The sequence below is a fragment of the Drosophila ananassae genome (genome assembly GCF_017639315.1).
Source record: "Drosophila ananassae strain 14024-0371.13 chromosome 4 unlocalized genomic scaffold, ASM1763931v2 tig00000061, whole genome shotgun sequence".
Classification (NCBI taxonomy): Eukaryota; Metazoa; Arthropoda; class Insecta; order Diptera; family Drosophilidae; genus Drosophila; species Drosophila ananassae.
Window position 1 is genome coordinate 2,597,479 of NW_025319038.1, and position 26,906 is coordinate 2,624,384.

Consider the following 26,906-nt stretch of genomic DNA (forward strand, 5'->3'; position numbering starts at 1 on the left):
TTGAAATTTAAGTTTCAAACCTAATAGGACACCCTTGACTTGAGTTAATCGTTCTATGGAGTACCCATAGAGAAAGTACGTAGCCTGGTGAGGACTAGATCGATAAAATGACATGAGTTTACATCTCGATCCATAGAGCTTTAGGTTATTTACTAAACACCAATTTTGAATTTGAGGATTGAAGATAGGATATACTGAAAACATAGCTTAACGTCATCAGCGTACATATGTACAAGTGAATCAGTTAAGGCAAGGGGCAAATCCCTAATAAATAATGTAAAAAGTAAGAGTCCATGATGGCTTCTTGGCGGACACCCCATTCAAAGTTGATTTTCTACATTTATTTTTGTGCTTCTTTGATTTTTTGCAAAACATTTACCTATATTTCCAATATTTTTTTCTTATTGAAATCAGTCAAAATTCCAAATGCCAAATTTCATAAGGATCGGCCGACTTCTGTGCCAAACAAATAAGGATGTGTGCAAATTTTCAACTCGATAATTTAAAACTGAGAGACTAGAGTGCGTAGAAACAGGCAGACAGACAGACGTACATGCTCATATCGACTCAGGAGGTGATCCTGATCAAAAATATACAGTAACATATCAACAAAATTTCTTGAAGTGTACATCAGTAAATTTTGTAAACCGAAGCTGAAGCCTTTTGTATTGAAATTCGTAATCCAGCTGCAAATAGCCTCACTCCAATTTTTGTAAAAACATAAACATTTAATTATTCCAGTTCGGCTGAAAACAATCTCATTTCAGATTTCCAATTTCTAAGAATCACTTCAGATTGAAAACCAAAACAATATTTTGGTAAACAGAATCCCGACTCAAATCTTTCCCGACTAAACAGCTTAAACCATTCTTAAATGGGCACCCACTTCACAGGAAATTTCACATTTTCTTGTCACCTCGATTACTTGAGACCCAAAGCCTTTCACGTCAACTGACACCTCAAGTAATAGGTTCCGACTCAATCGATTCCCTTCAGAAAACAAAGCTTCTCAGAGAGAAAAGCTTCTTTCAAGCGTTGATCTGCAAAAAGCTTCAGCAAGGGTAGATATAAAACAGAATTAGAGCCCCAAAGTTAAGTTACTTCAGAAATTCTAACATTCTAAGCAGTTTTAATGAATCACACTGAATCAAAAACGGAACTCAACTAAAAATATATTTTTTTAAAACTATTTTGAATGAATTTGTAAAAGTGACTAGTAACCAATCGAGATAGAACATCGTTGAAGTATTTTATGCTAATGCAACTGCAGCTATAATACTAACCGCGAGTGTTATAGATACTCACATCCGCAAAAGAACTTACGTGTTTGTTTCAAATTATAGCCCACTTTTCGCATTAGACTGCTACCAAAAATATACAAAACACAAAAACTTAAAATAAAATGGTAGCCCGCTTTCATAATGTGACCGCTACCGAAATAAATAAGAAATACAAACATTTAAAAGTCTGAACCAGTGGCACAAATCCTGTTACTCTCCTAGGCAAGTTCCAAATTTTAATGGAAGCACAAGGGAATTAAGTGCGTTCATCAGACGGATCGAATACATTTTAAATTTGTATCCACTAACTGATCCGCGTCAAACAGCTGTATTCTTCAGTGTTATTCAGATGCAATTATCAGGAGATGCCCAGCGAGTGTCCCAGCTATCAGCAGCAACCAATTGGCCCAATATAAGGATGGCTCTCAGCGATGAGTACAAAACCCAAACCCCATGCGAGGAAGTACTAAGACGACTCTACAACACCCCTCTCAATGGAAGCATTCGTAAGTTCGTCAAGGAACTAGAATAAAAAATAATTGTCATAACAAACAAATTGTCGTTAGAAAACAATAATTTAGATACAAATATTTATAATAATACAGACTGACAGATTGTTTATGACATTAGCAAGGCACAATATAACTAAAGTCAGTAAACTTAAACAAATAGCACAACAAGAAGGTTGTTATGAATCTGGTTCTGATAAAGTTAAATCACAACATAATTCAAATCAAAACAGACAAGATAGGAGAAATTATCAAAGAAATAATAATTTCCAAAGAAATAATTCCTTTTTTAATAATAATAATCAACAAAGTTAAAATTAGCAAAGTAACTATAGACAACCAAATAATTTCAATCAACAACAATTTCGACAGGAATTGCAGCAAAACTTAAATCAAGGTGGAGCTCAGAATCCTATGAATTATCAACAGCCACAATCTTATTTACAAGGTACTAATTCTAACAAACCAGTAAAAAGACAGCGTGAATATTGAAGCGATCAATCTAAAATGGAAATCGAAAATTTTCATCAAATAGACTCGGATCCAATAGAAGAAATAGAAATCTTTACATCAGAATAACTATGAACAATAATTTAAATGAGTAATAGATTCAGGAAGTTTAATCAACCTAATAAAAGAAAATTATTTTAATTTCCCACAAACATTAAACACGTCAGAAGTGCACATAATTAATGGTGTAATTAAGGGGGCAGGATGGTTTCAGAAGCTGAAAAATAGCAGATTTTTGCGATTTTCTTTTTTATGTCTGAGTAAATATATCAATTCAATTTTTTTACACGATTAATGGCTATATTTGGAGAGTATCTAGGAATTTTTATTTTTAAGAAATAATTATAATTTATCCCGTGAAGGGCGGTCGGCCGGAGTCGCTTCCAAAAATTGGTCTCTTGCGGTGCGTAAAGTCTGGCCTACAGTGTTATCGGAAATAAAAAAATTGAATTGATTTACTTAAAATATTAGTTTCTTGTGCGGATGAACGAAACCATTTTGAAAAATATGCGATTTTAAATTTTTGGCGCGGTTGTAAAGTCGGAGGTACCATTTTTACATAAAAATCCGCCCATTATTGCCCGTAAAAATGGTAAAAACAAATTTAAAAAAAAAAAAAAAGCGTTCGTTCATCCGCAAGTATTTATTCTATTAAAGATGTGTGAAAAATTTTATTTAGATCCGAGCATTACTTTTTGAGTTACGTTACGCACCGACTTGAAAAAGTTGTTTTGAGAAAAACGCGTCTAAAGTTTTAAAACCAATGGAAAGTATATGAGGAGAAAGAAACTAAAAAATCGGTATCTCAGCAAGTTTTAGTCCGATCGACATGAAACTTTCACAAGATATTCCTATGATAATGTTCAATTATATAAAAAATTTCTAAATTTCCCTTAAAGAAAAGAGCTTCGCCGCCAAGAACGTTATAAACATGCTAAATAAAGATAAAAAGCCACAAACCCTCTTTAAGGTCGAGCTCGAGCCAGAAAGCAGGTCGCTGAAGAAGTACGAAGTCCACCCAATTAAAAAGCAGCAATATCTTTTTCATCAGAGAATCACAGATGAGTCACGATCAAACACTCCCCGAGTTAAGACGTGCCTAAAATTTAAGCGGAAGCTAAAGCTATTACTATTCGATTTACAACAAAAAACGAAACAAAACTGTGGTTGCTGATAAGCACTAAAAAATCGTTGTTGTTAACATGAACAACGACGAAGACGACACATCGGCTTGGAGCTGGCAGACAGTAAAACCGAAGCCGAAGGCAATCAAGAGGCAAAACCAGGTGTCTCCGATCCTACTAAAGAAAAAAATTGCCCTGGCCCATGCACCCAGCACGAGCTCCAATCAATACGCCCTCCTAAGCAACAACACGCCAAATAATGGAATTGAAGACGAAAGCGAAGCACTGGACTTGATAACTGAAGACACCTTAGATGAATCTGCCAAGCCGCCACCTATATTCTTATCTGAAGTCAGTAATATAAAAGGAATGCTAGCTTATCTCGAGACAAAAATTAGAAAAGAGCTTTTCTTTTATAAAGTTCAACGCGATGGTCAAGTAATATTTATGAGAGGGCATTTAGAGTAGTTCGTAAAGAAATCGTAAAGTGCTATCGTTGCCAGGAATTTGATGTGTAAACTGTTGACACAGATGTGTAAAATGCTCTCTTAGTCATCCCAGTAACATTTGTCCAAAAGAGAAAGAACAACCACCAAAATGTGACAACTGCAATGAAGATTATGCTGCTAGTTACAAAGGGTGTAAAGTTTATCAGGAACTTATATAAAAAAAAATAGTAAGCGGACGCAACCACCTAAAAAACACCAAAGATGACAATAAAGGAAATGACTATGCTACAACTCAATCATTTGCTCCGTCTAATAATTCGACTCAACAACCCAAGGATTATCAATCATACGCTCAAGCTGCTGCAGGAAAAAGTATCACAAACACGTCCCTAGAAAGAATAGAACAGCTTCTGCAAGAAACAATTTGAACTTACGAATAATTTACTTAATATGATATTGAAACTTGTAAACAAGCTATGCAAATAAACTAAACTTAGGAATATGGAATGCCAATGGGCTTTCCAACCATGTAAATGAAATATCCTTATTTTTAAAAACGAACGAAATTGACGTCATGCTTATCTCAGAAACTCACTTCACTTGCGAATCTTATTTTAGAATTATTGGATACGATACAGTAAGAGCTGATCATCCGTCAGATAGAGCTCATGGGGGTGCTGCAATTATTGTCAAGCAGGGCCTTAAGTTTCAAATCATGGACAGTACTAGGGAAAACGCTATGCAGGCTGCCACAATTAAGATAAAATGTATGCACACGGATGTATCAACAGCAGCGATTTACCTCCCTCCCAGATTCACAATAAAAGAGCTTGATTTTCAAAACTTTTTCCAAGGACTGGGCACAAAGTTTATTGTAGGAGGCGACTTTAATGCCAAACATCCATGGTGGGGTTCCAGACTGACTAACCCGAAGGGATCGAAGTTATACAAATGCATACGAAGCAATAATATACACACTTTGTCAACTGGTCAGCCTACATACTGGCCATCTGATAGTCGGAAAATCCCAGACTTGATTGATTTCGTATTATTCTCTGGAATTCCACAATCTCATATGCGAGTAATGGAAAGCTTTGACCTTAACTCAGATCATTCTCCAATAATAGCTACTTACAGCACAATTGCCCATATGTTGGAAAAGCCCTTGTTGGCACCTAGTGCCAAGACCTACTACCCTATATGCACACTTAGTAATTTGATCCAATCAATATGCATCAGCATGTCGCAATATACAAACCCACTAACCGATTTTCTCACCTATAAACAATTAGTAATAAGTATAAAACTATATCCAACCTATTAACCCAGCACTAGTAGACGGCGCCAAAAGCAGAAGCAGCATATCAGCGGGAAGAATGACCGACTGACCGATGCAAGTAAAAACCAGCCAGCTAAGCCGAAATGCGCAAGCAGTACATGAACAAACAATCTGAGTCAGCAGACTCAGAGGTGGGTGACCCTGGCATTAACCTTAGTTTAGCACGTCCAGAACTTAGACCTTTCTTAGATTTAATGATGTATAATTTAGCATCTTATATAAGAGTTATTCTTCTGAAATAAAGACAGTTCCGAAATCAGAGTCAATCGTCTCGTTACTCAGTGTCTGAACCACGGCACTTAAAATCAACCAACTTCTAGTGATCCTGTATAAAACGGTTCACAAGTAGAATCCGCGGCATACCAGTCTACTTCTAGTGTTGCTCCCGTGAAACGGACCACAAGTAGACCCCGCGTCACCTCCTTACTTCTCGTGTTGCTCCCGTGAAACGGACCACGAGGAGACCCCGCGGCATACCAGTCTAGCTCGAGTGTTGCTCCCGTGAAACGGACCACCAGCAGACCCCGCGCTATCTAACCTACTTAGAGTGTTGCTCCCGTGAAACGGACCGCCAGTAGGACCGGCCGATAAGGAATCAGCCGAACCACCATACCACCGGTACTTGAGGAAAACCGCCCCAGGACTTCAAGCACATCAACTCATGCCTGATCACAGCAAGCGTCTGGCCAACCCGAGCAGTCCCTTGCAGAATCCAGGTAAATTTAGTCAGGACTATTTACGGTTTTGACTACGACTCCGGGACCTACCGTTACTCCCGTGAGTTCAAGTTTGACGTAGCTGCCGCATAACGCTCTACGGACGAACAGCCCTACACAGTCATTTCAGCCTCTACAGACATTAACGCATACAAGAGCTATTTAGACTCAGCTATAAGCCTGGATATTTCGTTAAAAACAGGAGAGGAGATAGACTATGCTGTGGAGCTTTTCACAAACACAATTCATAAAGGGAGCTACAGAAACACGGATCATGATGTTAATCATCAACAATCAAACCAATTGTACCTGTCTATAGAGATTCGACAGAAAGTAGAAAATAAAAGAAAACTGCGTAAACGGTGGCAAGAAATTCACTTTCCCTTCTGCAAAAGATTAAACAACAAGGCTGCATCTAAGCTTAGTCAACTTCTGTCGAACTTACGCAATGAATCTCTAGCTACGTATCTGAGAAACTTAGATCCTAATTCCTTCAACAACGAACACAACCTATGGAGGGCGACTAAATACCTAAAGAGACCTGCTAAAAGAAACACAAATATTCGTATTAGCAATGGAAATTGGTTTAGGTCTAATACCGAACAAGCAGAAGCATTTGCACAACATCTGCGATCTGTCTTCCAGCCCAACGATATTAATAATTCTATAACAGAGACCGAAATAGAAAAGTTTCTTGAGTCACCCTGCCAAATGAGCTTACCAATAAAAAGCATCAAATATGAAGAAGTCGTAACAGAAATCAAAGACTTGAAGAATAAACAAGAAAGAAAAGCTACCCTTGCAGTTGAGTCGCCGTCCGCTAGGTGGCGCCACGCATCTTATATCGCATCGGATCGTATATAGACTGCCGATCCTTATGAAATTTGGCATATTGAATTATTTTGCCAAAAGAGGAATCCACTGAAACTCCCAACCCTCTTACTTAAAAAACACCAAAGTTATGGCATTTCCGATCAATCAGTTATATGGCAGCTAGGATATAGTCGACCGATCCCGACCGTTCCAACTTATATACTGCCTGCAAAGGAAAGAAGGGTGTGTGCAAAGTTCTGCCTGTCTGTCTGTCTGTCTGTCTGTCTGTCTGTCTGTCTGTCTGTCTGTCTGTCTGTCTGTCTGTCTGTCTGTCTGTCTGTCTGTCTGTCTGTCTGTCTGTCTGTCTGTCTGTCTGTCTGCCTGACTGTCGATATGAGCATGTCTGACTGTCGATATGAGCATGTCTGACTGTCGATATGAGCATGTCTGACTGTCGATATGAGCATGTCTGACTGTCGATATGAGCATGTCTGACTGTCGATATGAGCATGTCTGACTGTCGATATGAGCATGTCTGACTGTCGATATGAGCATGTCTGACTGTCGATATGAGCATGTCTGACTGTCGATATGAGCATGTCTGACTGTCGATATGAGCATGTCTGACTGTCTGTCTGTCCGTCTGTCTGTCTGTCTGTATGTCTGTTTCTACGCAAACTAGTCTCTCAGTTTTAAAGCTATCGAGTTGAAACTTTGCACACACCCTTCTTTTCTTTGCAGGCAGTATATAAGTCGGAACGGCCGGGATCGGCCGTCTATATCCTAAGCTACCATATAACTGATTGATCGGAAATGCCATAACTTGGTTGTTTTTCAAGTCAAGAAGGATGGGAGTTTCAGTGGATTCCTCTTTGGTCAAAATAATTCGATATGCCAAATTTCATAAGGATCGGGCAACTATATACGTTCCCCTATATATCTAATTATATAAGATGCGTGGCGCCAGCTAGCGGACTGCGACTCAACTGCAAGGGTATATCAACTTCGGCTCCGCCCGAAGTTAGCTTTCCTTTCTTGTTTAATAAATAAACTAAAAGCTGAAAAGATATACACCATAATTTTTAGGGTATTGCCCAAATATATGCAGATCCAAAAAGCAAAGTTGCAAATCAAATACACACACATGTGTATGTAACAGCAAGCTTCACAGGTGGCTGCACAAAATTGGTAGCTGCACTTATAGGGCTATATCTTGAGGTATAAGCGATATATCAAAAGTTGCGTCATCTCAAAAGCGATCTCCACGTGCAATATATATAAGATCAAATGAGCAAATTTTGAAAAATAATTTTTCTTAAAAAAAATTTATTTTCAGTGCATTTTTTTTATGTACTATCACTAACCATACAACATAAAGACTTCTCATTTCATACAACGAAAATGGACGCAAAAATTCCTTGCGGCAGGCCCCCGGAGGCCCCAAAGAGAATTCTTACGCTCAAATGCTCTCTGAACGTTTTTGGTTGTTCAGTCGCTAAGAGGCGCATCATCAAGATGGTTGCTCCGCGGTTAAACTGTTCTTTATATGTATGCGTGCTCACACATTCACAGACACGGTTTCATGTGTGCGTTCGACTTCGTTTTGATGCCAGCTAAAATTTTTGATTTTTGTAACTCAATTTTGTAAATCAATAGAATGCGAATATATATAAATATTCTGGAGACTAAAATGTCTCCACCAGTCCCAATTTAGTGATTCAAAATTTTTTTTACTTTCACCCTAATTTTTCCCAAACCAAATAACTTTTGAAAAATGTTTGGACAAAAATTATTTAATTAAAACAATACCTTTCGATGGGTTTATATTTCATTTAGATCGGTTGCCTACAGAAAATTTTTAATTCTTCGGCTGTATATAGAGTCTTCTCGCGCACGCCAAGGCATGCAGGTCGTCACCTCGTGGACTGCCGTTCAAAGTGATTCCTCGTACTATGATTAAAACACCCATTTATAAAATTTTACCTTATCCGGATCAGGATCAAAATATGTTAACCGAAATATTGCATGATAAATAATACACAAAAAATCTGCAAGTCTTTAAAGTAAAAACAAAACAAATAGTAAATAATAAATGTATAATAGGTCTTTTAAGACAAACAAATACAGAATGTAGATATACAAAAATGTACAAGAACTTCGAATTAAATTATTGTTGCCGCCGATATTTAAATTCTGCTTCGATCCCTTCAATATGGTCCTATTAGAAAAAAAGAAGGGATTTTGGCTTATATGGGTGAACGGCCACACAACTGATCCACCGTTACATTGCGATACTATCGACCGGAGAAAAAAGACAAAGTTTTTTAAAGTTTTTCTTTTCCAACTTGTAGTTAAATAATAAATAATAAAGTCGAATTACTAAAGAATTTGTCAATACTTATTGGTCGGTCGAGACAACACATTTGTGCCGCAACATTTCTTTAAAAAACTTTACTTCAACAAACGCCAAATAAGCAAAAGCCAACAGACGCCTGAATTTCATCAGAAATTGTGAAATACCCGAAGACATCTGCACAGACGCCCACACATGCATATACATACATGTAAAAAAGGCAATCTGAATGCAACCTCGTGTAGTACATCACAAAAAGTGAACAGGTCCTAACAGGCAAACGCAAAAACAGCACCATAATAGAATCGTCAACATCAAATACACAATTATACATAAATATCTTGACATTCCAAAATGCCTACGGAGCAAGATACAACGGTGTGTAACATATGCAAAAAAAGTCGGCTAAATAGCGGTGTCCAAAACTGGGTCCAATGCGACATATGCAAGCTATGGTTTCACTTTGCCTGCGCTGGAGTCGATGCCAACATAAGAGAGCGTCCGTGGAAATGCACATTCTGTAAGGAAGAGGAAGACGACGTAATTTCAACTTGCAGCGATTATCCAGTACCACCGCATCCACAGGAAGTTCAATCCATTAATAGCGCTAAGTCTGCCCAGGAACAGCTGGATGCCTATCAACCACAAATTCAACCCAACAAGCAACAAGCCTTCAAGTTAGCTGAGCCGACAAGCGCCCCGAGCAACAGTAATCTAATGCTGGCAATGCTTGAAGAGACGCGTGAAGCTGAAAGAAAGTACATTCATCAAAAGTATATCTTGCCCAGCAACAGGGAGTAAACACAATCCCCTTCCCAGAGATTGGACCAACTACTGCACAACTAGCCGCAAGACAAGTCTTGCCAGCGGATCTTCCCCCATTTAGCGGTAATCCAGAGGAATGGCCCATGTTCATAAAAAGAAAACATGCTGCGGCTTCAAAAATGCTTGAAGGGAAAAGCGTACGAGTTGGTCCGTGATAAGCTGCTGATACCAACACTGGTTCCAGAAGTCATCAGTACGCTGAAAACATTTTTCGAACATTTCGATCGACTGATAGACAGGATCCGTAAAATCAACGTGCACAAAGATAAGCTGGAGACACTAATAGACTTCGCCATGGCAGTCCGCAACGCCTGCGCCACAATGGAAGCTTGCCGGTTACATAGACACATGGACAATCCAATGCTGCTACGGGAACTCGTTGACAAGTTACCTACTCATCACAAATTAAGCTGGGCTATGCACCAACGCTGCGATTCGATTCCCATAATACAATCTTTCAGCGACTGGCTATATAAACTAGCGGAAGCAGCCTCTACCGTACTACCCGGATCAAGCGCAAAGACCAACAGTGTAAACACCCATTCACAAAATCGACGAGGATCGTCGAACGAAGCAACTTTCGATACGGAGGTCGATCTCCAGGAAGAAACCAGAGCGAGCCAAACGTGCATTACGTGTAATTCTACTGAACACACCGCCGCCCAATGAGAAAAATTTAAGCTGGTAACTGTTCCAGAAAGACAAAGAATCATAAACGACTCTCGGGCTTGCTACAGATGTTTGAAGGCCCATCGCCGTAAATGTTTTTCCAGGCGCGACTGCGGAGTCGACAACTGCCAATCCAAGCATCACCCGTTACTTCATAGAGATCCACCTCAATCAGAGCTAGTTAGTGCTCATCATGAAGAAGGCATTATGGAAGAACAATACTTCCGAATTCTGCCAGTCACTCTGTATGGAAAAGGAACTTCCATTAATACATTTGCCTTTCTGGACGAAGGCTCATCAGTAACTCTCATCGAAAGCGTACTCCTGAAGGATCTAAAAATTGCCACAACAAATGAACCGCTATGCCTACAGTGGACCGGCGGCACCACCAGAATGGAGGATACTTCAGAGAGAGCGCAACTTCAAATATCAGAGACTGGAAATTCGAAAAAGATGTGGCTTAACAAAGTGCACTCTGTTAAAAAGCTGTCATTACCAAAGCAGACCGTTGATGCAGACAAACTATGCAAAAGGTATAAATATTTACATGGATTGCCTCTGAAATCATATTATAACGCAGAGCCTATGATTCTTATCGGTACTAACAACTGGGCATTAGCAGTTCCCAGAAAAATCCGTGAAGGAAGACGCAACGAACCCATCGCCTCAAAATGTGCTCTAGAATGGAGCATCCAAGGAACAGGAAACTCAAGCAAACATGTTTCTCTACATCACTGCGAATGCAACTGGGGCGAACTCGACAAAGCCATCAAGGATAGTTTTAATGTAGACCCTATAGCTCCACGAAAGCTTCAATCGGAAGATGACAAAAAGGCCATACGCATTCTTGAAGACACATGCAAAAAGGTAAATGGCCGCTACTAGGTTGGTCTTCTTTGGCGAGATGACCGTGCTACGCTCCCAGAAAGCCTTTCAACTGCTTTAAGACGCCTGGAATGCCTGCGGTCAAAAATCAAGAGAGATCCAGAATTTTTCGAGCGAGTTCAAGACCAAATCAACAATCTTGTGTCTAAAGGAAATGCAATCGAACTAGAACCTGCAGACATAAATAAGGAAGAACATCGGGTATGGTATCTCCCAATTTTCATCGCCTTAAATCCTAATAAACCTAATAAAGTACGATTGGTTTGGGACGCAGCTGCGAAAAGTCACGGGAAATCTCTTAACGATTTTATTTTAAATGGACCCGATTATCTAAATCCACTCGCAGAGGTTCTTATGGCATTTAGAGTTGGTCGTATCGCCGTGTGCGCCGACATTGCAGAGATGTTCCATCAAATTACCATACAAGAAAGCGATATGCAAGTTCAAAGGTTCTTATGGTTCCATAACGACAAAAAAACTCCAAGGACCTTCGTCATGCGTTCGATGACATTCGGAATTTGCTGCGCACCTTGCGACAAAAACGCAGAGGCATTCAAAGACATAAATCCTCGAGCATACGAGTCCATAACCAAGGCACACTATATGGACGATCTCATCGACACCTACAATAATGATTCCGAGGCGGTATCAGTGGCATCAGCAGTCAAGGATATTCATGCGAATGCAGGATTCACAATAAGAAACTGGATCTCAAACTCCGCCGCGGTTATGCATCATTTTGGAGAGCGCTAATTAAACACCCACAATCCAAAGGAACTTGGTGGACCTGAAAAGGTTCTCGGTATGTATTGGGATCCAAAACACGACGTTTTTAAGTATATATTTAGGTTCGCAAGACTTCAAAGAGATGTCCTGAACGGAGACGCTACACCAACCAAGCGAGAAATTCTGCAGGTACTCATGTCCGTCTTTGATCCACTAGGCTTAATCTCTTGCTACACAATCGGCCTAAAGATGCTACTTCAAAAAGTGTGGCGGTCAGGCATAGACTGGGATGAGGAACTTCCCGAAGAGCTACTTCAGTTTTGGATGCAATGGAAAATCGTCCTTCTACAAGCTACTAAGTTGGAATTTCCCCGTCACTACTCCAGATTGCTACCAGAAGCAGAGCAAATCGATCTACATACCTTCGTAGACGCCAGCGAATACGCTTATGCCGCAGTTTCATATCTTCGTATAAAAAAGGAAAACAATGTCGATACAGTCATAGTAGCCGCAAAATGCAAGGTTGCACCGCTGAAACCCGTCTCCATTCCACGTATGGAACTCCTGGCAGCCGTTATGGGAGTCGGACTAGCAAAAAAAAAATCAAAAACACGCGAGGTTTACGAATCGATTACTGCACTTACTGGTCAGATTCTAAGACTGTTCTTCAGTGGCTAAAAATCGACCCACGCAATTTCCAACCCTTCGTCATGCACCGAGTTGGCGAGATCATTGATAATACTACCATTAATCAGTGGCGCTGGGTTCCAACAAAAGAAAACATAGCAGATTTAGCCACAAAAATCGTGAAGGCTCCAGAGGCTTCTCGATGGATTAAAGGGCCCCACTTTCTTATCCAGCCGGAGGGTGAATGGCCAGAACCGGACGTGTCCTTCAATGAAGAAACAAGCAAGATTGAATTACGTAAGCATGTACTCATAACAACCAATCTAAAGAATTTCGAATTTGCAGTTTACTATTTTTCGGACTGGAAACGCTTATACAGGGCTGTGGCTAATTTCCTCCTATGTATCGAGAAGCTAAGTGCCAAATGCTGTGGCAAACCTTTGCCTAAACGTCTAAACCCTGACATCGTTCGCTCAGCCAAGACATGGCTATATAAACAGGCGCAGTTTGAATGGTATGCTGCCGAGATCACCTCTTTAAAATCCAGATCATGCATCAATAAAGCCAGCCCGCTTATCGCCCTAAACGTCTATTTGGATGCATCAGGTGTCATACGTGTGCAAGGCAGAATGAACAAATTGAACCCAGCAGGTGACGCCATCGTACTGCCCAAAAAATCACGGATTACCTTCTTAATCGCCAAGGATTATCACGAAAGATCTCATCACATGCTCCATGAGACAACAATAAATTTGATACGTACCGACTTCTACATTCCACGTCTGCGAGTTCTTTTTAAGGAAGTCCGAATGAGTTGCCAAAAATGCAAAATCATAACCGCCTTACCTAAACACCCACAAATGGCCCCTCTACCAGCTGCCAGACTCGCTTCCTTTGAGAGACCCTTTACGTATACCGGAATGGACTACTTCGGCCCGATCCTTGTCAACGTTGGAAGGCACAAGGAAAAGCGTTGGGGAGTTTTGTTCACGTGCTTAACTTTGAGAGCCGTGCACTTAGAAGTAGCCCACAAACTCGACGTTAGTTCCTGCATAATGTGTTTAAAAAACTTCATGGCACTTCGAAGAGTACCGAAAGAAATCTACTCAGATAACGGCACTAATTTTAAAGCCACAGAAAAGGTAGGAACTAAAAAGGATTAACTTCGACAATATAACCATACTCTATGACGCAATTATATGGAAATTCAACCCTCCGGCAGCGCCTCATATGGGAGGAGCGTGGGAAAGGCTTGTTCGATCTGTTAAATCAGTCCTAAAATCGATCTACCCAACAAATAACTTTAACGACGTAACTTTACGAACTGCCTTAATGGAAGCTGAAACTATCTTAAATTCCAGACCATTAACCTTTGTTTCTCTAGATTCCGAAGACGAAGAGGCTTTAACCCCAAACCATCTACTCCTGGGATCACCGAGCGGTTACAACCCAATGTTAGAAGACAACACTGACCTGAGGCTACGATGGCACCAAACGCAGCTTTTCGCCGATAAATTTTGGAAGCGTTAGATAAGGGAATACACGCCTACACTAACCAGACGATGCAAGTGGTTTACCAAACGCCCACCGTTAGCCATTGGAGACATCGTAGTTGTCGTCGACGATCAACTTCCCAGAAACTCATGGCCCAAAGGACGCATAACTGACGTAGTGATTGCCAAGGATGGACAAGTACGCAGGGCAACAGTATGCGGAATGGAATTATGATCCGCTCAGTAGCCAAAATAGCAGTCCTGGACGTCGGCTTAAAAGAAAGTGAAGATCCGAAGGACGTTCACGGGGGGGAGAATGTTGCCGCCGATATTTAAACTCTGCTTCGATCCCTTCAATATGGTCCTATTAGAAAAAAAGAAGGGATTTTGGCTTATATGGGTGAACGGCCACACAACTGATCTACCGTTACATTGCGATACTATCGACCGGAGAAAAAAGACAAAGTTTTTTAAAGTTTTTCTTTTCCAACTTGTAGTTAAATAATAAATAATAAAGTCGAATTACTAAAGAATTTGTCAATACTTATTGGTCGGTCGAGCCAACACATTTGTGCCGCAACAATTATATTAAACCCAACATTATAATAACATGTAATTTGCCAAAAACTTTGTTAAATCAGAATGGTATAAATAAAGGTCTAATGCAGAAGGAAACAATATAATAAAAGCATTCAACTGTTCTATACAAATAGAAGATGTAATAATAACAAATACTATACTTGATTACACCCAATCTATTTATGTAAACAACAACATAACTAAACTCGAACCTTTATCTTATATCGTAGCCAAAGAAATATTCAAAAACCACTCAAAACAATATTTTATAACCCAAACAATTTTATGAATACTACTATCAATAATAATTATTATTATAATCATATATTTGATTTAAGAACATCCCAAGAAGGATAATAATTAATTATAAACAAAAAAGGGTATAAGGCCCGAATAAGAAACTAAAAGTTCAGAAAATAAAGAACATGAACTAAAGTTATACCCCAAACTAACCGCCGGAGGACAGGTAAAATCCTTAAGGATGGGGAAGTAACATATCAACAAAATTTCTTGAAGTGTATATCAGTAAATTTTGAAACCGAAGCCATTTGTATTGAAATTTGTAATCCATCTGCAAATAGCCTCATTCCAATTTTTGTAAAAACAAACATTTAATTATTCCAATTCGGCTCAAAACAGCCTCATATCAGATTTCCAATTTCTAAGATTGAAAACCAAAACAATATTTTGGTAAACAGAATCCCGACCTAAATCTTTCTCACTCCTTTTAAGTGAAATAAAACTAAACAACTCAAACCATTCTTAAATGGGCACCAACTTCACAGGAAATTTCATATTTTCTTGTCACCTCGATTAATCGAAACCCAAAGCCTTCCACGTCAACTGACACCTCAAGTAATAGGTTCCGACTCAATCGATTCCCTTCAGAAAACAAAGCTTCTCAGAGAGAAAAGCTTCTCTCAAGCTTTGATCGGCAAAAAGCTTCAGCAGGGGTCGCTTTAAAAAGACTTAGAGCCCCAAAGTTAAGTTACTTCTGAAATTCTAAAATTCTAAGCAGTTTTAAAGAATCACACTTGATCAAAAACGGAACTCAAATAAAAATATATTTTTTTCAACCTATTTTGAAAAACCTATCTCCTTCACTGCGTTGCACACTTTTGACCAAAATTATACTCTCTGCAGGGGTATATTATAATTTTGTATAAAGTATATATATACTTGATCAGCATCACCTCCTGAGTCGATATAAGCATGTCCGTCTGTCTGTCTGTTTCTACGCAAACTAGTCTCTCAGTTTTAGAGCTATCGAGTTGAAACTTTTCACACATCCTTCTTTTGTTTGCAGGTAGCTGCCTATATTTTGGACAAAGTAATCTGATGTGCCGAATTTCATCAGGAACGGCCGACTATATCCTATAGCCGCCATACTGGACGATCGGAAACCTAACCTGCAAGGGTATATCAACTTCGAAGTGATGTTTTCATTGACTGCTAAATGTCTAAGTGCACATCCGTGAGTCAATAAGTGACGGCCAGGAATGGCCTTTTTCCATAATTTTGGGAGTCTTTAAGAAATTCTTCAATTACCATAGTTTTTTTGTTTCTATTGATGTTTACACCGCATTGCCGAGGTCCAGTATTTTACCCCGCTCTTAATCAATTAAGTGGCAAAGATGCGTCATTTAAAAGTCACTTAAACTCAGAATAACAAATAAAAATCAAATAAAACTTACTCTATGTGATGTTTCCATTGATTTAAATCAACATTTTTTCTTTACATGTGGTTTACAAACTCCACCAATATGTAGAAATATTTTTGTTTGTCCCATTTACCTTTTTCGTTCGCAAGCCTCGACTTAACTTAGCATAAAAAGGATTTCAAAAAAATCGAATGGTGCATTTCCAAGATTTTTGTGTTTTTCAGCTAAGGTATCATGAACGAAGTAAAGTATAAAGAAAAAATTAAAACAAACTGTACAGCACATCAAGTACAGCCCATTTACTTTTTTCGCATACCTTACGTGTAAGTAAATGTAGGTATATCTCCTACCTTTACGTCGGCTATTGTTTTGGTTTTGATGTAAGCCTCACGGCTTCAATCTCCGAAGTATTTTTGAGTTTATTTTAAATTTTTCACTTACAAAATAATCATTCAAATAGTCATTCTAATTTTTAAGAGTGCTCGCAAAAAAATTGTCCAATGATATATACAATTAAGTACCCAGAAAAGTTAATAAATGGACCGCAATCTTGAACGAAATTCGAGCAAAAAAATTGGAACGGAATTGAGCGAAAAAATTTGAGCAAAAATATAAAAATCACAAAAAAATTATGCTGCATGACAAAAATGCATGCATGGCCTTTTGAGGAGATAGTGAAATATTTGCAATGAAGACTGCGCTTATCTTAGTCTCAGATCAAGTTTTTTAGTCCAAACAAAAGAAACTGTTTTTGAATAGATTCAATAATAGTCTGATGACTAGAACATTGCGTACGCAATTCAACGCATAAACAGTATCCTAGGATTGGACGAACAAGAGAGACGTATAATATATTAGTGATGAAAGGATCATTAAACTTTTTTAAATAAAGCTTAATCAGTGCAACCCACCCCACCCACAAACTTCAAACTGAATACTGACCAGAAAACGCTACACTGGGCAATACAGTATCAAGTATCAGTATCCTACAAATCGGCCGGTCCGGACGAGATAATACCTGCTCAAACTAACAAGCAGCATACATTGCCACAAATTGGCTCATAAATTTTCTTAACAGATCCCTTGCACTAAGAAAAATTCTACAACAGTGGCTTAAATCGCGAATCGTATTCATACCCAAAGCGGACAAGCCATCGCATATGACCCCAAAAGATTTCAGACCAATCAGTCTATCATCCTTCCTGCTCAAAACGCGAGACAGAGTCATAGACCTATACCTAATGTCTACACTAAACCCCACCCAAAACTCCAACTCACAGTGTTCAAACATTAAATTGAACATGGGAGCTAATAAAATAACTTAAACAATGTTTAAATATTTAACATTCTAAAATAGAATTATATAATTAACGACATGTTGTTATCAAACAATTATAATAATAATAATTTTCTAATATTGAAGAAAACAAATTTAAAAATATCCAAAATGTACACCTTTTTTGTGGCCCTTTGCAGAATGTTCAAGCATTGAACACGATAAGAATTCCAAACATAGAATGTAGGAGATCGGACCCATGTGAATAAGTGATTAACAGCATGGTTTGAAAGACGATCTCCGGCAGCCTAACCAAATATTTATGTGGTGCACTTGAAGCACTTAAGAAAGGGTCACATAGCATGTCAGCGAGCAGTCCGTTGATAAGTAGTTTTAAATAGATTTAAGATTTTCATGTATGTTTCTTGTAAGAGAATTGTAAGAAATAAAAACAGTTTTTAAACGGAACTCATTGGAGTAACACCATTATTTAAGGGGCTCCTCTTAACATTTGGTCCTTCGAGCCGGATCACTTGATAAGAGGAGCCCCTATACTAATAAGGTTTCATTTGAAAACTCATTGGAGTAACACCTTTATATAAGGGGCTCCTCTTATCATGTGGTCCTTCGGGACACCCTGACGTTTTCCCCCCTTTCCCCCCTTATCGTGTTCAATGCTTGAACACACAGCATGCTTACAAATCCACCGGGACGGCCCTCCACGCGCTCAATTCTAAAATAGAGAAAGCCTTTTCTCAGAAGGAATACTCCCTGTTAGCCTTCCTGGACATATAAGGAACTTTTAATAAATTATTCCGAATAACGTTCTTCTGGGAGTAGATGACCACTTGGTGGGACTCGTTGATCAGTTGCTAATCTGCAGAACAGTGACGTCCTGACTAGGCAGATCTTCATTAACAAGGGCCGTCAGTAGAGGCACACCGCAAGGCGGAGTCCTCTCCCCTCTCCTATGAAACATAGCTGTCAACTAAATTTTGTGCAAGATGGAAGAGGGACGCTGCAGGATAGTGGCATACGTGTACGACGTCGCAATCCTGTTCACAGGAAAATATCCATAGACGCTTTTCGATCTCATCGATCTCATCGAATAGACAAGCAGAAATGGCGTGGGAGTAAATAAGCAGAAAACAGAGTTAGTTCTTTTCAGAAGGAAATACAAATTACTGCCCCTCGTCACCCTAACAGACTAAACAGCCAAAGGCTCTCCTTCAGCAATAGCGGCAAATACCTGGGTCTAATTCTGGATAGAGAGCTAAACTGGAACTCCAACATTGTAGCAAGGTCAAGGTCAGACATCACTTAAAAGGTACATATTTTTGTGCATAATTTATGCACCTTAACCGAAAACAATCAAAAAAGTAACTTAAACAAAGATTTTGTTAAATTTTGTCGCACAGTGTATTCTATGCTCTCCTCTTTAATTTATTTATGGACTCCCTTAAAGCGGTGGTTCCAAGCCTGTAATCAAAAACTACAGTGGAATGGCTAAGCTTTCTACAATTCCCAAACTGCAGAAAAACACTTTCTATTCTGGTTTAAAGTGGATGACTTCCTGCCTTTCGAAACTTTGGGTTCTAGTTTTGAGTTATAGTTAGTTATTCTGCTAAACTTCGTGCCATTGGGTTGTGCCAGACTGTTAGCCAAGGGAGGCAGTGGCAACGAGGAGTGTTAGGTTACCTCTTGTGGAGGTAACAACTTACAAAGGGAAAATGCTCCATTTAATTCCTATGGCTTTTTTGCAGGTGAAGAGAGCTGCAGCAGCCTTGTTTTATTTGCTTAATACATTTTAAATAAAAGATATTGAACTTGCATAAACGCTTATAACGGTAAAAAAATATTTCCCCAATATGTGATTAAAAGGCTGTGAAATATGCAAAGACGAGCGTTTTTTATCATAAAAATGCATCATAAAAAGAGATATTTTATGTACCTTTTAAGTGAATAATTTAAGTGAATTAAGCAAATATACCGTTAGGCTTTTATCACAATACTTTAAAATTTTTTTCTCCCAGCTCTATACAAAAAAAGGGCCTATGGAACTTTTTTGGTTAAAAAAAACCAAAAAAAATGCACTTTGAAAAAATAATAGTTTATTATAATATATATTAGGTTGTCAAAAAAGTCTTGCGGTATTTTCGCTAGTTGGCGCTGAAAGCGTTTAGTTCTTGTTTTATTCGTCGCATCGGGTCATACTATACCTTTTTGGAAAGCTCATTTCACGCGCTAACACGTGTTTGATTGATTGTCTTTCTTTTAAGTCATTCATGAGTTATAGCATCGCAATCATGGAACAAAATAAAGAAAAATTACGGCATATTTTACAGTACTACTACGATAGAGGCAAAAATGCATCTCAAGTCGCTACAGTTTCCATTTCCACCGCACAACGATGGTTTCAACGTTTTCGTTCTGGTGTAGAGGTGGTCGCAGATGCGCCACGCTCCGAAAGGCCTATCGTCGAAAATTGCGATAAAATCGCTGAATTTGTCGAAAGAGACCGGCATAGTAGCAGCCGTAGCATCGGTCAAGATCTGGGCATGAGTCATCAAACCGTTATAAACCATTTGAAGAAGCTTGGAGTCACTAAAAAGCTCGATGTATGGGTGCCACACGAATTGACGCAAAAAACATCTTTGACCGTATCGACGCATGCGAACCGCTTCTAAATCGCAACAAAATTGACCCGTTTTTTGAAGAGTATGGTAACTGGCGATGAAAAGTGGGTCACTTACGATAACGTAACGGTGGCCAAGCCTGGATTGACGGCCAGGAAGGTTCTTTTGTGTGTTTGGTGGGATTGGCAGGGAATAATCTACTATGATAATCTACTATAATCTAAACGCTTAATTCGGACCTGTACTGCCAACAACTGGACCGCTTGAAGACAGCACTCATGCAGAAGAGGTCATCTTTGATCAACGGAGGCCGAATTGTCTTCCACCAGGACAACGCCAGGCCACACACATCTTTAGTGACGCGCCAGAAGCTCCGGGAGCTCGGATGGGAGGTTCTTTTGCGTCCCCCGTATAGTCCGGATCTCGCACCAAGTGATTGCCACCTATTTCTGTTCATGGAGAACGAGCTTGGTAGTCTGAAGTTGGCCACAAAAAAGTCCTGCGAAAATTGGCCTCTCCGAGTTTTTTGCCAATAGGGAAGCGAGCTTCTATGAGAGGGGCATTATGAAGTTGACATCTCGTTGGGAACGCGTCATCGAACAAAACGGCGCATATTTGACTTGAATCGCATTATTGTAACCAATTATATGAACAATTGAAAATTCAATAAAAATACCGCAAGACTTTTTTGACAACCTAATATATATGTATATATATGTGTACATATATATTATAATATTTTATTTTATTATTATATATATATATATTATATATGTATAATAAATTATAATATTATAAAATGTAATAAAAATAAATGAATGTACACAAAATATTATTATTTGTTTTTTACTTTCAATAAACTATTATTTTTTTACAGTGAATTTTTTTTCCTGATTTTGTTGGTTTTTTTTAGAGGTATCCTCGCCTAGCAAGTTCCATAGTCGCTTTTTTTTAGAAAAAAACTGGGAGAAAAAAAGTTTTAAAGCATTGTGATATAAGCCTATCGGTATATTTGCTTAATAAATTTTAATTAAAAGATATTGAACTTGCATAAACGCTTATAACGGTAAAAAAATATTTTCCCAATATGTGATAATGCTGTGAAATATGCAAAAACGTGGTAAAAGCTGTTTGGTTATTGGTATTAAAAAAATCCATAAACTTATATTCTTATTTTGATTAGTAAAAGTGAAAAATAAGAAAAAATCAACATAAACTTTTTTTGTCGCACGGTGATTTCTAACAATGCCTCAGATAGCAGACGCTACCAAAAGCAGGGCAGTGCCTAATAAATTTTTAAGAACAAAAAATTAAAGAAAGCATCTTTAACAAGATGCTTTCGGCGGAGCCGAAGTTGATATACCCTTGCAGTTCAGTCGCAGTCCGCTAGGTGGCGCCACGCATCTTATATTATTAGATATATAGTGGATCGTATATAGTTCACCGGGCATATTGAATTATTTTGCCCACAGAGGAATCTGTACCAAATCCCAACTTTCTAACTTAAGGGGGCATGCGCACTTGTAAATTTCAAAAAATCGAATTTTTATACCCTTGCAGAGGGTATTATAATTTTGGTCAAAAGTGTGCAACGCAGTGAAGGAGACATCTCCGACCCTATAAAGTATATATATTCTTGATCAGGATCACCTCCTGAGTCGATATGAGCATGTCCGTCTGTCCGTCTGTCCGTTTCTACGCAAACTAGTCTCTCAGTTTTAAAGCTATCGAGTTGAAACTTTGCACACACCCTTCTTTCCTTTGCAGGCAGTATATAAGTCGGAACGGCCGGGATCGGTCGACTATATCCTATAGCTGCCATATAACTGATTGATCGGAAATGCCATAACTTTGGTGTTTTTTAAGTTAGAGGGTTGGGACTTTCCACACATGTTATATTTGACCAAAATATCTTGTGTACAAAATTTCATAAGGATCGGCCGACTATATCCTATAGCTGTCATACAACGATCGGAATTGGCATAACTTTGGTGTTTAGTTAGAAAGATGGGACTTGGTACAGATTCTATTTTGGACAAAATAATCTGATTTGCCAAATTTCATAAGGATCGGCCGACTATATACGATCTTCTATATATCTAATAATATAAGATGCGTGGCGCCACCTAGCGGACTGCGACTGAACTGCAAGGGCATATCAACTTCGACTCCGCCCGAAGTTAGCTTTCCTTTCTTGTTTTTTTTTTGCATTTTGTTAAAGTATATACATTTAGAAATGTGTCCACAAAATTTTGAAATGATCCGGTGAAAATTCAGTGAGATACACATGTTGAAAGGGAGGGGCGTCCGGTAAGCGTAATGGTGAGTTGAAACTTTAAACACGTTTTTCTCAAAACTACGTTTTCAAAGTCGGTGACCACTCTTACTCGAAAACTAGTGACCCGATTGTCTTGAAATTTAGCATGCTCTTTTATTACATAATAATCTAGTACTTAATCGAAGGATTTTTTTTTTATGCAAAACTTTTTTTTTTTTACTGCTGAAAAACTACCGATTTTTTTGACGAAAAACGATTTTTCAACTTTGAAAGGTCGCCATTTTGTCAAATATTTTTTTTTTTTAATATCCTTCGATTAAGTACTAGATTTACTTTTAATAAATGTAAATCCGTTTCATTTTTTGATTTCAGACTATCCAGTTTTTCACAGTGTTGGTCACCGCAACTCGCCTTTTTCGGATGGACCTCACTTCGACGGGGCATAACTTTGAAACCCTTAAATATTTTCTACTTTTTTTTTTCAAATTTAAAATAAAATAATGTACTTTCACATAATAAAACGATATTTCAAAAAAATTCAATAGTTTACGAGAAAAAAATTCGGAAAAAATGCCTATTTTTTGGCCCTCCAAGTGCGCATGCCCCCTTAAGGGGGCAGGATGGTTTGAGACTTAAAAAATTTTTTTTTTTCAGAAATTTTTTATATAATAGAACATTATCTGAGGAATATCCTGTGAAAGTTTCATGTCGATCGGACTAAAACTTGCTGAGATACCGATTTTCTAGTTTCTTTCTATCCATGTACTTTCAATTGCTTTTAAAACTTTAGACGCGTTTTTCTCAAAAAAACTTTTTCAAGTCGGTGCGTAACGTAACTCAAAAAGTAATGCTCGGATCTAAATACAATTTTGCATACATCTTTAATACAATAAATACTTGCGGATGAACGAACTTTTTTTTTTTTTTAAATTTTTTTTAACCATTTTTACGGGCAATAATGGGCGGATTTTTATGTAAAAATGGTACCTCCGACTTTACAACCGCGACAAATATTCAAAATCGCATATTTTTCAAAATGGTTTCGTTCATCCGCACAAGAAACTAATATTTTAAGTAAATCAATTCAATTCTTTTATTTCCGATAACACTGTAAGGCCAGACTTTACGCACCGCAAGAGACCAATTTTTGGAAGCGACTCCGGCCGACTGCCCGTCACGGGATAAATTATAATTATTTCTTAAAAATAAAAATTCCTAGATACTCTCCAAATATAGCCATTAATCGTGTAAAAAAATTAAATTGATATATTTACTCAGACACAAAACAAAAAATCGCAAAAATCTGATATTTTTCAGCCTCTGAAACCATCCTGCCCCCTTAAAAAACACCAAAGTTATGGCATTTCAGATCAATCATTTATATGGCAGCTATAGGATATAATCGACCGATCCCGGCCGTTCCGACTTATATACTGCCTGCAAAGGAAAGAAGGATGTGTGCAAAGTTTCAACTCGATAGCTTTAAAACTGAGAGACTAGTTGGCGTAGAAACAGACAGACGGACAGACGGACATGCTCATATCGCTCAGTTATATGGCAGCTATAGGATATAGTCGACCGATCCCAGCCGATCCGACTTATATACTGCCCGCAACAGAAAGAAGGGTGTGTGCAAAGTTTCAACATGATAGCTTTAAAAATGAGAGACTAGTTTGCGTAGAAAACGACAGACAGACGGACAAGCTTATATCGACTTAGGAAGTGATCCGGATCATGAATATATATACTTTAAAGGCTTTATACCCTCTGCAAGGGTTTAAAAACATAACGAATATAAATAATATCTTCTGCTAAAGAAGGTGTATGGGAAGGGAAATTTTTTAACCCAATGAATTAGATTAAGCCAGAGATTAGTTGAGCTGAGTTTTGATTACACAGCCACACAAAAAAAAATATTTTTTTGGGTCTGGAGGTCAGAACATGTTTACTATATGTTGTCGGGGTCGCTGAATCCGAATCCGAGGTCCAAAAAAACCCAGCACGTCAGGGTTCTGACATAACCTCAAAAGAACTCATACAAAATTATATTCGAGTCCGTGGGTCAGACCTTGTTTACCATATGTTTTTGGGGTCGCTGAATCCAGGACAGGACAGGCAGACAGGACAGACAGACAGGACAGACAGACAGACAGAACAGACAGACAGACAGGACAGACAGGACAGACAGGACAGACAGGACAGACAGGACAGACAGGACAGACAGGACAGACAGGACAGACAGACAGACAGGACAGATATGACAGATAGGACAGATAGGACAGACAGGACAGACAGGACAGACAGGACAGACAGACAGGACAGACAGTCAGAACAGACAGGACAGACAGACAGGACAGACAGACAGGACAGACAGACAGGACAGAAAGGACAGACAGACAGGACAGACAGACAGGACAGACAGACAGGACAGACAGACAGGACAGACAGACAGGACAGACAGACAGGACAGACAGGACACAGACAGACAGGACAGACAGACAGGACAGACAGGACAGACAGACAGGACAGACAGACAGGACAGACAGACAGGACAGACAGACAGGACAGACAGACAGGACAGACAGACAGGACAGACAGACGGACAGGACAGACGGACAGGACAGACAGACAGGACTGACAGACAGGACAGACAGACAGGACAGACAGATAGGACAGACAGACAGGACAGACAGACAGGACAGACAGACCGGACAGACAGACAGGACAGACAGACAGGACAGACAGGACAGACAGGACAGACAGGACAGACAGACAGGACAGACAGACAGGACAGGACAGACAGGACAGACAGGACAGACAGGACAGACAGACAGGACAGACAGACAGGACAGACAGACAGGACAGACAGACAGGACAGACAGACAGGACAGAAAGGACAGACAGACAGGACAGAAAGGACAGACAGACAGGACAGACAGACAGGACAGACAGACAGGACAGACAGACAGGACAGACAGACAGGACAGACAGACAGGACAGACAGACAGACAGACAGACAGACAGGACAGACAGACAGACAGACAGGACAGACAGACAGACAGGACAGACAGACAGGACAGACGGACAGGACAGACGGACAGGACAGACAGACAGGACTGACAGACAGGACAGACAGACAGGACAGACAGATAGGACAGACAGACAGGACAGACAGACAGGACAGACAGACCGGACAGACAGACAGGACAGACAGACAGGACAGACAGGACAGACAGGACAGACAGACAGGACAGACAGACAGGACAGGACAGACAGGACAGACAGGACAGACAGACAGGACAGACAGACAGGACAGACAGACAGGACAGACAGACAGGACAGACAGACAGGACAGAAAGGACAGACAGACAGGACAGACAGACAGGACAGACAGACAGGACAGACAGACAGGACAGACAGACAGGACAGACAGACAGGACAGACAGACAGGACAGACAGACTGGACTGACAGACAGGACAGACAGACTGGACTGACAGACAGGACAGACAGACAGGACAGACAGACAGGACAGACAGACAGGACAGACAGACAGGACAGACAGACAGGACAGACAGACAGGACAGACAGACAGGACAGACAGGACACAGACAGACAGGACAGACAGACAGGACAGACAGGACAGACAGGACAGACAGACAGGACAGACAGACAGGACAGACAGACAGGACAGACAGACAGGACAGACAGACAGGACAGACAGACAGGACAGACAGACAGGACAGACAGACAGGACAGACAGACACGACAGACAGACAGGACAGACAGACAGGACAGACAGACAGGACAGACAGACAGGACAGACAGACAGGACAGACAGACAGGACAGACAGACAGGACAGACAGACAGGACAGACAGACAGGACAGACAGACAGGACAGACAGACAGGACAGACAGACAGGACAGACAGACAGGACAGACAGACAGGACAGACAGACAGGACAGACAGACAGGACAGACAGACAGGACAGACAGACAGGACAGACAGACAGGACAGACAGACAGGACAGACAGACAGGACAGACAGACAGGACAGACAGACAGGACAGACAGATAGGAAAGACAGAGGGTATTAAAATTTTGGTCAAAAGTGTGCAACGCAGTGAAGGAGACATCTCCGACCCTATAAAGTATATAT

The 26,906-nt window shown here is 39.6% G+C and overlaps 1 protein-coding gene across 6 annotated transcripts in view; it reads right to left on the reverse strand.

The window, feature by feature from the left end:
* Positions 1-26,906, reverse strand: part of LOC6506063 (protein BCL9 homolog) — a 62,440-nt gene that overhangs the window by 12,196 nt on the left and 23,338 nt on the right. The window contains exon 5 of one of the 6 annotated variants that reach the window (XM_032455812.2): positions 12,935-13,090. The exons of the other annotated variants lie outside the window; for them this stretch is intronic. Within the exon in view, the coding sequence (XP_032311703.1) occupies positions 12,990-13,090 (101 nt within the window). The 3' untranslated portion in view covers positions 12,935-12,989. Of the gene's footprint in view, positions 1-12,934; positions 13,091-26,906 lie in introns of those variants that run through there. 6 annotated transcript variants of the gene reach the window in all.